Source organism: Oncorhynchus clarkii, chromosome 27, assembly GCF_045791955.1.
Source record: "Oncorhynchus clarkii lewisi isolate Uvic-CL-2024 chromosome 27, UVic_Ocla_1.0, whole genome shotgun sequence".
Taxonomy (NCBI): domain Eukaryota; kingdom Metazoa; phylum Chordata; class Actinopteri; order Salmoniformes; family Salmonidae; genus Oncorhynchus; species Oncorhynchus clarkii.
This window is the reverse complement of record NC_092173.1, coordinates 19,871,658-19,887,705: the sequence shown is the minus strand read 5'-3', so window position 1 is coordinate 19,887,705 and position 16,048 is coordinate 19,871,658. Positions and strand designations below refer to the sequence as shown.

Below are 16,048 nucleotides of genomic sequence, written 5' to 3'. Positions count from 1 at the left end.
ACAATACAAGAATAGACCATTCCTTCTTTGACAGAATTTATAAAATGGCATATTCATATACCAACAAAGGCAGTAACTATGTAATAACAGCACAAATATAAATTGTTATTTGTTACATAATGATTGGGAAATAAGATACGTTTTTTTCCTCACAGAAAAATTGTGTCAGTGGTACCACAGAAGGTAAATGAAGAGGATTGTTCTGACAAATTGGCAACACTGCAGGCAAAGCACTAACATGAATCATGTTCACATTTCTTCCAAAAATGGAAAACAAAAACATCTGCTTGGAAATCATCTTGGATACCAGACAGTGATGCACCTTTTTTTGCACTACAGTTTACCCACATTTTGGTGGAAAATGCATTGAAAGTATATGGAGCGTTACTTTTTTCACTGTGACCGGTGATCAGTTTAACCACCTATTCTTTACCACTACATCACTGATACTAGAGTGGGTGACATAGAGATAGTAAGGAGCAGGCCAATAACATTGATTTCCTCTGTCTGGAGCACTTACCATCCCAGCCTGTTTGGAGGCTTTCCAGAGTAGGATCAAGCTAGTGTATGTGTCCCAAATATCACCCTTTCCCCCATATATTGCACTATTTTTGATCAGGGCCCATAAATAGTGCACTATGTAGAGAATATTGTGCCATTTGGGATGCATTAAGGGTTCTAATTAAGCACATCATATCAAACTGGCTCATGCCTACGACACACACACAGCTGAAAAGTCAATATTGACTCTTAAATGTGTCTCTCACACCTGTGCCATGCTGTTAGTGGCACTTCTACATACAAAATCTTAAACAATCTTTGAACTCTTGAGGGTTGAAAGGTCTATGTGACTTGAAATGCATTTACAATAGAAGTGGCCTCCTTTAGTCAACCGTCTTAAAGAAAATGTCGCTGTTCATGTGTTGTCTAAAAGTACCTGATACTAAACACACAATCTGTTATTGTGAATGAAAACAAAACTTTCTAAACCAATTGATGAGGACTAATCCTAAAAGCACACTGATAACGTGCTTAAGATTTGAAGTGCCGTACTTGCTTGCTTCATTTGACTGACAAGTCAGTTAGTAGGCTCACACGGTAGTGGCAGTCCTAAACGAGCAGCCTTCCTTCTTCACACACATTGTTTTGTCTAACTCAATACTGGGTAAATAAAGCTACCAAACCAGTTAGACATCCTGGAACTGTGTGTTTTATCATGCTAACCTCACTGGTGAGAGAGGACAAAACTTTACATCAGGACAGCTCCCCAATTCCTTCTGCAATCTCACTCCAATACTTTTGGTAAAGCATTCTATTAGCTACCAGCTACATAAGCTCGGGAAGCTAAATAGGATTGTTTTGCATTTGTTCCATAAATTGTGCCATTAATAAAGCCCCACCATTTACATAATACTGTATGAAAAACATAATATTTAAAAAAATATATAAACTGACTTGAGACAGGGCAACTGAAACTGTGTAAGATGTGCAGGAATCCTCCAACAGCTTAGTAAACTACCGGCCACTGGAAGAGGTTATTCAGAGAAGGCTAGCAGTCCTTGTGCCACTGTTTCTCTCCTGACAGCTACTGAAGGGGTGGACAGTGGTGGGATGGTTTTCAGAGCTGTATCATCTGGGGACTGGCTCCTCAAGCAAAGCTGAGAAAGAGAAAGAGTAATCAGAAGCCATCAACGTATCACTTACATTAGTACTAAAGACAGGCAAGAATATACCATCTTACACAATGCATGCTTGTGTACAGTTACATACTATAAGGGGCCTGAGTCTTGTAAAAGGTTTCAGGACAGGTATTGAATTATTTCACTCTTGTATTTTAGATATTGATACACCCACATTTTCATCTTGATTACTGCACTTAGACACAATGCAGTAGGTGTGGTGGCACAATAATGTTTCTAATGCCCACACACTGCCATTGTCTACCATGCATTTAGTCATACTGTATCTGGATTAATGTACTACTCATACATTGATAAAATAACAAAACCAATGGAAGTCAAATGTGGGTGAAATGACCTGTGTGAGGGCACTCTGGCTGCTGTGTTTGCATTTCAGGTCACTACCACATGGTACGCACTACACACAGCCAGGTCAGAGTTACACTGCAACAGGATTGGGTCTCTTCCAAAGATTAGAGACGTCTCTCTTACTTACTGACGAGATTTTTAAGTGCAATTTAATCTTTCCTAAATCTGCATCTATTTGTAATGGGAGGGTTGCTTTAGTTTATTCCATGCGTGATTTTAATAGATATTGGTTGTGTCACGATTGGCACCCTATTCCCAATATAGTGCAGTACTTTTGATCAAAGCCCATTGGGTTCTGGTCAATAGTAGTGCACTACAAAGGGAATAGGGTACCATTTGGGAAACCGTCGTTGTTTTAAAGCAGAGGAATTGCTGGCTTGTCCGCTATTCCTGACCATTAATCACAGATTGGATAATACATTATCTTATTGAGGTTGGGGAACTATTCACATTACATGAAGATCCATAAACTGCATGCAACAACCTGAAATCAATAATTATAAATGTACAGTGTAAGGGAATAGTGAAATGTGAGTAAATTATTACTGGTGTAAATAGAGACACACAACCTAATCAACCCTCTGCCTGGTTTTGTGGACATGGCACAGAGGAAGCCTATTATCAGATACACTGGTTTGTTACATTCAGGTTTATAGAAAGAGCTAACCCCAGCTCATCTCCCCATTGACTAACAAGCTAAGCATGACAGGGAGGCAGGCCCCTGTTGTTCATTTTATTGCTTGTAGAGAGCAAGGTACAACTGATTGCCTCATCCACCGTTAATGAGCCTCTGTTACTACAGACCCTGAGGCGATGGAGACACAAAAAGCCAAACATGGGGCTTGGTGTTCACTTCTGATTTTACTGACTGGGAGAAAGCCACAGGAAAATCTGCATTGTGGGGTTAGCTAATTATCAAGCTATTAACAAATAGGCTCTTTCAGACCTTCTGTTCTACAAGAAAAAACATGGATCTCTGTCAGCCACATCTAAAGAAGCTTGTTTCAAGTTTGACCTTTCTTTCATCCCAGTGATTGCTGTTTGATTTCACCACATACAGTATGTGCTACTGGCAATTTCACATAATTTTCTTTAACAAAAGGGTAATAGGTAAAATATTACGTTTCACTGCCAGCAGAGTGTTGCCATGACAACATGCCACTGACGTCACCGTGAACGGGTGACTCTCGTCGAGCTGCACTGCCTTCGGTATCCCAGAATCCTCCTCTTTTCTTCCGAGGCGGCCACGGGCCCCCTTTCCCCAGGTATACACCTCCCCTTCTACACCAAGATAGAGAGAACAGAATAGTTATATTCTTCAGGATTCATGAATCTGCACAATCCTTAACAGACAGCCCTCTCTTCTCCTCCCCTCTATCCCATCCCTCTCCTCTCCTGACTGCACAATGGCTCTATCTATCCCTGGGAGAGCAGATCTGATCAAAGACAGCCCTGAACAATGAGGTGACTGTGCCTGCCATCTCCCTATGGGACGTCTAGCTGATCATTGACACATTCTGACATGTATTGTGTCATTCTCCACAACTCTACCCTTTGGAAAATGTCTAACACACCTCTGTTACAACATCTTAAGGACCTTAAAGCAGTCGCTGGAAGCACAATTACAAAAGACATTACAGAAACAGATTTGTACAGTGTTCAATTAACTCTTCTAATAAAGTGTGTTATCTAAGTTTACTGAGAACATCACGTTTCTCCAATATTTTATATAAACTGAAAATGTCTGCTTAAAGCATCTTCCCTTCTTGCCAATGCCTCTTACTCACCTGATCCAATTGCCAGAGTGAATGCATCCCCACAGGCTGCCATGATGATGCCCTGAAGGCCCGGCACCGGATAAGGCACACGACTGGTCCGGCGGGAGCTACAGCCCAGCTGACCATGCTGGTTACTGCCAAATGTGAAACACTGACCCTTATCTGGACACACGGAACAGGGGGATTAAATGTGTGAAGATTGTTATTGTGTATTGTCAAAGGACACATAGAAGCACATTCATCCTATAGTAGATAATGGTATTACAATATAGTTACATGTTTTACTGTGTAAGCATGACAAAGGGATGTCACGTCCTTGCAGCTTACAGGAACTTTGGATTTCTAGTTACGATGGGTTCAGGAACTGCATGGTGACGTGTCAGGCATATGAGGTGAAGATAAAATATAATTTCACCTGTGACAGCAACAGAGTGGGCTGTTCCAATGTCAATGTAAACAACCTTGTCCACATTCAGAGGTGCTGATTGGACAGGACTGAACAAGTAGACTTCTTCAATCTGGTCACAGGGGGCTGGCTCCTCTGTGGCATTGATCTTATCCAACCCCAGCTTGTTGAACCTAACCAAGCACATTTATAGGAATCACAATTGATTTCATGGCAGCACATGTATAGGCTTAAATGTAATTGTTAAAAGGTGCTGCATTTACACAGGCAGCCTAATTCTGATCTTTTGCCCAATTATTGGCATGCAAAAGATCTGATTGGTCCAAACGCAATTATTGGAAAACTATCAAAAGTGGGATGCCTGTGTAAACACAGCCAGATAAGATAATGCCAATCTACTACTCTAGCCATTTAATTAAAGAATGTTTGAATCATATCAAAAGGGAAACATTGATAACTTAAAAGTAAAGTAGATCCAGTTGACCTTATCAGCTGATGTGTGTTTTCTACAATATCACACTACAAAATTGTAAGGAGAAAAGTTAAGAAATGCTGTGTCATGTTCTGTAAGAATTCATTGAAGGGGAGTTTATTGTTCTGTGTTCAAGGCAGATACATATTCCGTATGGTGTGGAGTGAGTAAGAGAGAGAGTTAAGGAGGGCAGGAAGTAGCTAAACCACAGGTGTCTGGGCAATGTGATCTCTTATTGTGTATAAGAGATCATACAATACGTTTTGTAGTGATTCCTATGTTGTTGATGTGAAGAATATTTGTTGGTCTGTGGTGTGCAATGAAGAGCAACCAGACGCTGCCCTTGACACATTCATGAAATTGCTTATCCCAGTTATTAATAAGGATGCACCAATTAAGAAAATTAATGTAAAAACTATCAAATTGATTGATGAGGAATTGAACAATTGTATGGTTGAGAGGGATGAGGCAAAAGATATGGCAAATAGGTCTGGCTCTACAACCGATTGGAAAACGTACTGCAAATTGAGGAATTATGTGACTAAACTCAATAAAAATAAGAAACTACACTATGAAACAAAGATAAATGACAAAGAATAATAGTAAAAAAGTAGCGAAGCCCTTTCAATTAAATGGGCAAAAAAGGCAAACTCCGCATCATTCATTGAATCAGATGGCTCATTCATCACAAAACCCACTGATATTGCCCACTACTTGATTTTTTCATTGGCAAGATTAGCAAACTTAGGCATAACATGCCAGCGAAAAACGCTGACACTACACATCCAAGTATATCTGACCAAATTATGAAAGACAAGCATTGTAATTTTGTAAGTAAGTATGGAACAAAAAAATTGTCTATCAACAATGACAAGCCACCAGGGTCTGACAACTTGTATGGAAAATTACGGAGGATAATAGTGGACAATATTGCCACTCCTATTTGGCATATCTTCAATTTAAGCCTACTAGAAAGTGTATGCCCTCAGGTCTGGAGGGAAGCAAAAGCTATTCCCCTACCTAAGAATAGTAAAGCCCCCTTAACTGGCTCAAATAGCCAAACAATCAGTCTGCTACCAGCCTGTTACCAACCAAGAAAATGGTGTTTGACCAGATACAATGCTATTTTCCAATAAACAAATAGACAGACTTTCAGCACACTGATACAAATGACTGGCTGTTTTGTTAGACTTTTTGTTTAACCCCTTTTCTCCCCAATTTCGTGGTATCCAATTGTTAGTAATTACTATCTTGTCTCATCGCTACAACTCCAGTACGGGCTCGGGAGAGACGAAGGCCGAAAGCCATGCGTCCTCCGAAACACAACCCAACCAAGCCGCACTGATTCTTAACACAGCGTGCCTCCAACCAGGAGGCTACCTTGGTTGCCAGGTGCACGGTGTTCCTCCGACACATTGGTGCGGCTGGCTTCCGGGTTGGATGGTGCTGTGTTAAGAAGCAGTGCGGCTTGGTTGGGTTGTGTATCGGAGGACGCATGACTTTCAACCTTCGTCCCTCCCGAGCCCGTACGGGAGTTGTAGCGATGAGACAAGATAGTAGCTACTAAAACAATTGGATACCACGAAATTGGGGAGAAAAAGGGGTAAAATTAAATAAAAAAATATATAAAAAAAGATTGCTTTATCACGTGGACTGCGATATGTTCCGCATTGCGTCGAACAATAACATTGATGAATACGCTGATTCGGTGAGCGGGTTTATTAGCAAGTGCATCGGTGATGTACCCACAGCGACAATTAAAACCTTCCCCAACCAGAAACCGTGGATTGATGGCAGCATTCGCGCAAAACTGAAAGTGCGAATCATGGTTTTTAAATCAGGGCAAGGCGACCGGACACATGATCGAATACAAACAGTGTAGCTATTCCCTCCACAAGGTCGCAGGCAATGGTCAAACACAGGTAGGCAGTCAAAAACAAACCTCACAACCATACAAACAGAAATAACTGAAGTAAATAGGGAGCTGATGAGACCAGGTGAGAAACGAACACAGGTGAAAATAATGAACAAAAATTAAAGACAAGGCTACGTTCCAGAACACAAAGAAAAAACACAAGGTTGACTAAGAAAACGAAAGCAGAACCTTACCTGGTAAGGGCAGTGAGGGGAGCGGCCGTAGAACTGAAGTTACGAATGAACCGGCAATAGAAGTTGGAGAACCCAATGAAACGTTGGAGTTCCTTAACGGTGGTGGGTTTGAGCCAGTTACTAACGGCGGTGACTTTATAGTAACCTTTGTGGAATGCCTGTGCAATTTCACAGCACTTTCATTCAAATTACTGATTATGTTGCTAGTAGTCTATAAAAGAAGATAACTTTACCTGTTGCTGCCACAGGCCAGAATGCTGTTCTGGGTGCTGATAACCATGGAGCAATCCACTCCACACAGCACCCTGTGGGCCTCAAACTTCCCTGGCACACACACCTGCTGGGGAGAGTTGTGGGAGTCCTGGGTGCCCAGCCCCAGGCGACCTGCCAGAGGGTGAAGAAAGCAGAACATTCTGTTAGAATGCCAAGCTCTCCCGCAGACACTGCTGACATAAACCAAGAAACAGAGAGAGACTGACGACCCCAAAAATAAACTTGCTCATTTACCATTGTCTCCTCTTCCCCAGGAGAATACTTCTCTGTCATTGGTCACAGCAAGTACATGGGAAGCACCACATGACACCTGGACCAGCTCGTATCCGAGTAAGGCCTCTACAATCTTGGGCTGGGCATTAATACATACAGAGAAATAATATGTTTTTCACTGGAATGACTAACCACAATAATGTTTATAACAAACCACAAAATCATTGACATTTACCTGTGTTACGTCATTAAAATTTCCATGTCCGAGACAGCCATTGCTTCCACTTCCAAATGTCATAATAATACCTCGGTCTGCAAATTGAAAATAAATAGAGGAGATTATAGGTACGATGAGTTGATGGGTGTGGTTATATCACAGTGCGGGCCAACCGTGTGAGTTTTAATCCGTAACAAGGGAATGCTAACTTGCTCCACCACGGTGATAAATGGTGACGAGGGAGCAGGAAATAGAGCTTGGGCTCAGAGGTTCTTTAATCCTGTGTCATCTGCTTTTGATATTTGACTAATGACAGCTCCCTTAAGACTATGACTGTGACTAATGGTGTATCCCGGGTTGGAGAAAGTGTACCTCCTAAACGCCAAGCCAGCAGTGTGGTGATTGCATTCTGTAGGGGAGGACAAACACTGATGAATGTTCTCTTGTCAGAAATGCAGTGAAAGAGGTGATTACATCCACACGTTCAAATGCATCTTCCATTCCAATGCTGCTCCAGTGCTTTATGATAGTACTATACTGCAGTGTGTGTGTGTGTCAGAGTATGTGCTTAGCAGCAAAAACACAGAGTGAAAAAATATTGATTTCCTATAGTGAAGCTCCCCTACTGAGGCTGACCTGACACGAATGCTGTTGTCCCCAGCAGGAAACACAATGAGAGATGGTGTGCATCCCAAATGGCACCATATTCCCTATTTATAAACTGGGTGGTTAGAGCTCTGACTGCTGATTGGCTGACAGCCGTGGTATATACCAAGGGTATGACAAAATACATTTATTTTTACTGCTCTAATTACGTTGATTACATTGAACCAGTTTATAATAGCAATAAGGCACCTCTGAGGTTTGTGGTATATGGCCAATATACCACAGGAAAGGGCTCCGCGATGCTTTGTGCCTAAGAACAGCCCTTAGCCGTGGTATATTGGCCGTATACCACACCCCCTTCGTGCCTTATTGCTTAAATAGTGCATCACTTTTGACCAGAGCCCTCCAAATGTGGGCATTATACAGTGGGGCCAAAAGGTATTTAGTCAGCCACCAATTGTGCAAGTTCTCCCACTTAAAAAGATGAGAGAGGCCTGTAATTTTCATCATAGGTACACTTCAACTATGACAGACAAAATGAGAAAAAGAATCCAGAAAATCACATTGTAGGATTTTTTATGAATTTATTTGAAAATTATGGTGGAAAATAATTATTTGGTCACCTACAAACAAGCAAGATTTCTGTCTCTCACAGACCTGTAACTTCTTTAAGAGGCTCCTCTGTCCTCCACTCGTTACCTGTATTAATGGCACCTGTTTGAACTTGTTATCAGTATAAAAGACACCTGTCCACAACCTCAAACAATCACACTCCAAACTCCACTATGGCCAAGACCAAAGAGCTGTCAAAGGACACCAGAAACAAAATTGTAGACCTGCACCAGGCTGGGAAGACGGAATCTGCAATAGGTAAGCAGCTTGGTTTAAAGAAATCAACTGTGGGAGCAATTATTAGGAAATGGAAGACATACAAGACCACTGATAATCTCCCTCGATCTGGGGCTCCACGCAAGATCTCACCCCGTGGGGTCAAAATGATCACAAGAACGGTGAGCAAAAATCCCAGAACCACAAGGGGGGACCTAGTGAATGACCTGGAGAGAGCTGGGACCAAAGTAACAAAGCCTACAATCAGTAACACACTACGCCGCCAGGGACTCAAATCCTGCAGTGCCAGGACATGTCCAGGCCCGTCTGAAGTTTGCAAGAGAGCATTTGGATGATCCAGAAGAAGATTGGGAGAATGTCACATGGTCAGATGAAACCAAAATAGAACTTTTTGGTAAAAACACTCGTCGTGTTTGGAGGACAAAGAATGCTGAGTTGCATCCAAAGAACACCATACTGTGAAGCATGGGGGTGGAAACATCATGCTTTGGGGCTGTTTTTCTGCAAAGGGACCAGGACGACTGATCCGTGTAAAGGAAAGAATGAATGGGGCCATGTATCGTGAGATTTTGAGTGAAAACCTCCTTCCATCAGCAAGGGCATTGAAGATGAAACGTGGCTGGGTCTTTCAGCATGACAATGATCCCAAACACACCGCCCGGGCAACGAAGGAGTGGCTTCGTAAGAAGCATTTCAAGGTCCTGGAGTGGCCTAGCCAGTCTCCAGATCTCAACCCCATAGAAAATCTTTGGAGGGAGTTGAAAGTCCGTGTTGCCCAGCAACAGCCCCAAAGCATCACTGCTCTAGAGGAGATCTGCATGGAGGAATGGGCCAAAATACCAGCAACAGTGTGTGAAAACCTTGTGAAGACTTACAGAAAACGTTTTACCTCTGTCATTGCCAACAAAGGGTATATAACAAAGTATTGAGATAAACTTTTGTTATTGACCAAATACTTCTTTTCCACCATACTTTGCAAATAAATTCATAAAAAAATCATACAATGTGATTTTCTGGATTGTTTTCTTCTCATTTTGTCTGTCATAGTTGAAGTGTACCTATGATGAAAATTACAGGCCTCTCTCATCTTTTTAAGTGGGAGAACTTGCACAATTGGTGGCTGACTAAATACTTTTTTGCCCCACTGTATATGGAATAGGGTGCCATTTGTGATGTTATTATGGCCTGTACCTGTCATACAGGTGGTGAAGAGATCCCCACAGGACACAGACTTGATGGTGACACCAGACTGGCCCTCCAGGAAGCGAGAGATGAACTGCGGCTGCATCTGTTCTACTGCACAAGGCAGAGTGGGCTCACCAGATCCTACTGACGGAGCCTGGCACAGCACCATTAGGACGTGGTTAGGAAATGTGTGAATACTGGTGATATTAAAGACTATCCAGATAAGACTCTCAGATTGTTTTGAAAACAAATCCTTTATCTTATCACCCTGTATGCATTAAAATGGTTAATCTGAAGATATTAAAGAGGCAGCTAGTAGCTTGTTGGTTAAGGTAAATATTGATATATGAAGCCATAACTGAGGTTGACAAGCCTCATTCAGACAGAGAAGGGATATGGGGATCAAGAAACCCAATCTGACCTCCCAGGTGATGAGTCGGCCTGACTTGGTGACGCCCATCTTCTGTGTGCGTCCCAGGGCCACCTGCAGCACCTCTGTGTTGAGCATGGGTAGACGCAGAGGCGCAGAGATGCCACTGCCCCATGTGTACACTGATGACAGGGGGAAGGAGTGCAACTTTCCTGTTCCCATCCGTCCATCTAGTACAGGACAGAAAATTATACCAAAGGTGTTAATTATTACAGAACTGGTTCAATCATGGATGTGGGTGGAATGTCACTGACCTCTGAAGGACCTTGTGCCGGTCATTCGCCCTCCTTGTCTACCATGACCTCCTGACTGTACGGTGGACAGTGGTTTCTCAATTCTGGACCAGAAATCAAAATGTCTTTTGAATATTGTATACATACATTTCCATCAATGGTAATGTACATGTACAGTTGAAGTCGGAAGTTTACATACACTTAGTTTGGAGTCAATAAAACTTGTTTTTAAACTACTCCACAAATGTATTGTTAACAAACTATAGTTTTGGCAAGTCGGAGAGGACATCTACTTTGTGCATGACACAAGTAATTTTTCCAACAATTGTTTACAGACAGATTATTTCACTTATAATTCACTGTATCACAATTCCAGTGGGTCAGAAGTTTACATACACTAAGTTGACTGTGCCTTTAAACAGCTTGGAAAATTCCAGATAATGATGTCATGGCTTTAGAAGCTTCTGATAGGCTAATTGACACCATTTGAGTCAATTGGAGGAGTAGCTGTGGATGTATTTCAAGGCCAACCTTCAAACTCAGTGCCCTTTTGCTAGAAATCATGGGAAAATCAAAAGAAATCAGCCAAGACCTCAGAAAAAAATGTGTAGACCTCCACAAGTCTGGTTCATTTTGGGAGCAATTTCCAAACAATACTGCGCAAGTATAAACACCATGGGACCACGCAGCCGCCATACCGCTTAGGAAGGAGACGCGTTCTGTCTCCTAGAGATGAACGTACTTTGGTGCGAAAAGTGCGAGTCAATCCCAGAACAACAGCAAAGGACCTTGTGAAGATGCTGGAGGAAACAGGTACAAAAGTATCTATATCCATAGTAAACGAGTCCAATATTGATATAACCTGAAAGGCCGCTCAGCAAGGAAGAAGCCACTGCTCCAAAACCGCCATAAAAAATCCAGACTATGGTTTGCAACTGCACATGGGGAAAAATATCATACATTTTGGAGAAATGTCCTCTGGTCTGATGAAACAAAAATAGAAATGTTTGGCCATAATGACCATCCTTCTGTTTGGAGGAAAAAGGGGGAGGCTTGCAAGCCAAAGAACATCATCCCAACCATGAAGCACAGGGGTGGCAGCATCATGTTGTGGGGGTGCTTTGCTGCAGGAGGGTCTGGTACACTTCACAAAATAGATGGCATCATGAGGGAGGAAAATTATATGGATATATTGAAGCAACATCTCAAGACATCAGTCAAGAAGTTAAAGCTTGATCGCAAATGGGTCTTCCAAATGGACAATGACCCCAAGAATACTTCCAAAGTTGTGGAAAAATGGCTTAAGGACAACGAAGTCAAGGTATTGGAGTGGCCATCACAAAGCCCTGACCTCAATCCTATAGAAAATGTGTGGGCAAAACTGAAAAAGCGTGTGCGAGCAAGGAGGCCTACCAATCTGACTCAGTTACACCAGCTCTGTCAGGAGGAATGGGACAAAATTCACCCAACTTATTGTGGGAACCTTGTGGAAGGCTACCTGAAACGTTTGACCCAAGTTAAACAATTTAAAGGCAATGCTACCAAATACTAATTGAGTGTATGTAAACTTCTGACCCACTTGGAATGTGATGAAATAAATACAAGCTGAAATAAATCATTCTCTCTAATATTATTCTGACATTTCACATTTTTTAAATAAAGTAACTGACCTAAAACAGGGAATTTTTACTGGGATTAAATGTCAGGAATTGTGGAAAACTGATTTTAAATGTATTTGGCTAAGGTGTATGTAAACTTCAACTGTATGTTCACATCAGATAAATGTTGTTTTCTTATGATGAGTCTGTTGACTAGAAGCTTCAGGCTTTGGCTATGTCCAAAATGGCACCCTATTCTCTATATAGTGAAATGTATAGGGAATAGTGTTCATTTGGGATACAGCCTTTTGTGGCATTCATTACCTGCGCATTTTGACGTTGCCTATATCAGTGTAGAGGTTTAGCAGGGGTCTGATGCAAACAGGGTGGGCCATGATCTCATTGAGCTGTGGGCGTTTGGACGGGTCCAGATTGAGCATGTTCATGATGAGCTGCCTGAGTTCTGTACTGTACCGGTCTGAGATTGGGGCAAAGGTACCGCTCATGATCTTCAACACTAGGGCAGGTAGGTTCTGTAAAAGAATGAAGAGTGAGTAAGCCCAAGGAGAGGAGTTACATTTTCAAACTATGCTAATGTGCTGATTTTTTATGGGTTTACTTTTGGACCAGTAAACTTTAGGCATCATCCCACAAATTTGAATACATTTTGCATGGAGATAGAAAGATAAAAGCTTCAAAGTAATGTGAGATATGATTAACTTCAATGCTATTTCTGGATCTATTGACACATAATTCCAAAGTGCAAGGACAGGTTATGAAATTGGAATGACAATGTATGAAGTGTATTTGAAAAGAATGTGTACAGCAGCCTCGAAAGCTCTCTTTAGGCTGGCTAGCTCATATAGAACACAGCCCAGGGCCCAGATATCACTCTTCTGGTTGTAGGGCTTCCCCTCACACAGCTCCGGGGAGATGTAGCATGGGGTCCCCACCACCTGAATGGAAATAAAACAAAAACAAAAGATAAACTCTACTGCCAGTGCTGCCTATGACTAGGCATTTCATCAGAGTACGCATTTGGCCATTACTATGTAGTCAGGTGACCAATGCTACGTCATGTCCACTCACAGTGTAGGCTTTGCTCTTGCTGACTAGGATTTTGGAGATTCCAAAGTCGCCTATTTTGACGATCATTTGATGCTTGTCAAGCAGAATGTTCTGGGTCTTCAGGTCGCGGTGTAGGATGAGCTTGTTGTGCACGTGGTACAGGGCCAGCAGAATCTGGACAAAGAAGTGCAGGATGGTGTCCTCATCCAGCAGGGAGTTACAGCGCTTCTGAATGTAGTCGGCTAGGGTTCCACCTACAGTAAGAAAGCAGGAAAATAATACAGTTACAGTAGAATAGATCATGCTCTCAGGCCACCCAGAGTTTTGTAACATAATGCAGTGCCCTTTATCATATATCTCCTGAAGCGCTACAACAGGGACTGACATCTGATGAGACTGAATAAGATCTCATGGGGAACGTCTGACAAGCAAAACATATTTGACACCCTATGTTACAGTGTCAGACTTTCTATGTACCTTATGTGATATGGGGGGTAATGTGATAGTACCTGGTGCATATTCCATAGCGATCATCAGAGCCTTGTCCTCCAGGAAGTTCTCATAGTACTCTATGATGTTGGGGTGGTTGAGCAGCTTCAGCACCTGGCACTCGTTCTGGGCAGCAAGGCGTTCATCACGGGACATCTGCTCTACTGGGATCTCCTTCAGGATCACAAAAGCCCCATCACTGCGCCGGCGACACAGGTGCACTATGCTGTCACACATGACATGGGAAGGTGGAGAATGGGGGGAAGAGTGGGGAAGCGTGGGGAAGAGTTGGAAAAGTGTGTTCTGGTGTAGGCTATCCCCTTACAGTGGGCCTATTTGCTTGTACACTTTTGAACATTATTGCCACTGATATTGGTGCTATGTAACGCATGTGGGCATTAGAAAAACATCTTAAGAACTAGAGTTTTACAATTTATATAATGGGCAAATAACATAACACATTACATTTATGACTAAGAAGTCAACACAGTAGCTTTGCACTCATCATGTACTAACTAGTATTATACTATATTGATTAGGGCGACCATAGAAATATAATGAGCGCTTAATTATAATTGTATGAAGGCGGGCCTTTTAATAAAAGATGCGCGCGCCGTTCCGTTACTCGACTGAACCGATTTACATGCGTTCTGTATTTTGGCAAATAGACAAGCTGCGAAGTTTTTAACTTTAACTTAAGTTTGACAGTAAGATAAATAAAACGTCACAAAAAAATTATAAATAAGGCTACTGTGCCTTAGCGATGTAGTTTCATCAAGAAGTTCAAAGTTAATAACTTTTGGTTTACCCAAAAGCTCCTCTTCCGACCACTTTGATTTTCTCATACTTCTCCATCTCCTCTGCTCAAGACGATAAAAAAAAAAAATCGAAAGTCGTCTCCAGGCAACACTTCCCCTGCTCCTACAGGGAATAACTTGGGACAAAAAGCACGCGGATCTGAAAGCAAACTTCTTGTTTTCCTTGGGCAATTTAATGGTTACTCAAAGGCTTTTTTGTTGTAGGGTATTATTGAATGCTCATTCATATAATTTTACTAAATTAGATTTTGTCATCAGTGTGTGTGTGTGTGTGTGTGTGTGTGTGTGTGTGTGTGTGTGTGTGTGTGTGTGTGTGTGTGTGTGTGTGTGTGTGTGTGTGTGTGTGTGTGTGTGTGTGTGTGTGTGTGTGTAGCTGAAACTGCTTGACTGGTTGTAATCCAATCTGTACAGATCATCACATTTAAGAAATCTCATGAGATGAAACACCTCCAATGGGTGGAAGTCAGAATCACATCACATCAAAAATGTGTTACTAGATGTGGAAACCAGAGAGGGGTTAAGTTCTAAATGGCACCCTATTCCCTAAAATAAGCCTGTTTCAGTGGAGGATGGGGAAGATATATCTGCATGCACAATGTTTTTCTGGCACATGTTAGGTCCTTTGATACCAATTGAGCAATGTTTCCATTCCCCAAATAATTCAGGCTGTTATGGAGGCAAAGGGGGATCCAACCCATTACTTGATGGGTGTACCTAATAAATTGGGTGTACTGAGTGTACATGGAAACATTTCATAAACAATGGTGAGGTGTTTGCTCTGTCCCTGTACAATAGATTGCCCTTTAACCTCTGTAGCCTTCTGCCTGGTGTGTTTAACTTTCTCCCTCATAGGCACGTGCATGTGCACACACAGACCTGACGCACACACAGAGTAAGACTTTGATGTTTGTAAATGTGTTCCTCCAGGACTGGCCTATCTCAGAGGATGCTAATGTTCTTCCTCCTATCTTGCGCTCCAGTGACATGAGGATGTTAAACATTTGGGAAGAATCAGCATTTTATTCATCTCTCACCAAGCAGCAGGCTTGTACACTGAGCATACACATCATTAAGAATACCTGCTCTTTCCATGACATAGACAGACCAGGTGAATCCAGGTGAAAGCTATGATCCCTTATCAGTGGTGTAAAGTACTTAAGTAAAAATACTTTCAAGTACTACTTAAGTTGTTTTTTGGGGTATCTGTACTTTACCATTAATATTTTTGTCAACTTTTACTTCACTACATTCTTTAA

At 42.0% G+C, this 16,048-nt stretch overlaps 1 protein-coding gene across 1 annotated transcript; it reads right to left on the bottom strand.

The window, feature by feature from the left end:
• Window positions 1-19: 19 nt before the first annotated feature.
• LOC139386107 (serine/threonine-protein kinase Nek8) lies at window positions 20-14,846 on the bottom strand. Its single transcript, XM_071131533.1, has 15 exons — window positions 14,783-14,846; window positions 13,995-14,200; window positions 13,507-13,739; window positions 13,242-13,373; window positions 12,742-12,950; window positions 10,841-10,923; window positions 10,578-10,756; window positions 10,163-10,310; window positions 7,535-7,611; window positions 7,321-7,438; window positions 7,047-7,197; window positions 4,242-4,405; window positions 3,836-3,988; window positions 3,171-3,329; window positions 20-1,658 (listed from the first exon to the last, which is right to left on the bottom strand). The coding sequence occupies exons 1-15, from the start codon at window positions 14,827-14,829 to the stop codon at window positions 1,630-1,632; spliced, it is 2,088 nt and encodes a 695-aa protein (XP_070987634.1). The 5' UTR covers window positions 14,830-14,846; the 3' UTR covers window positions 20-1,629.
• Between the last annotated feature and the right edge of the window lie 1,202 nt (window positions 14,847-16,048).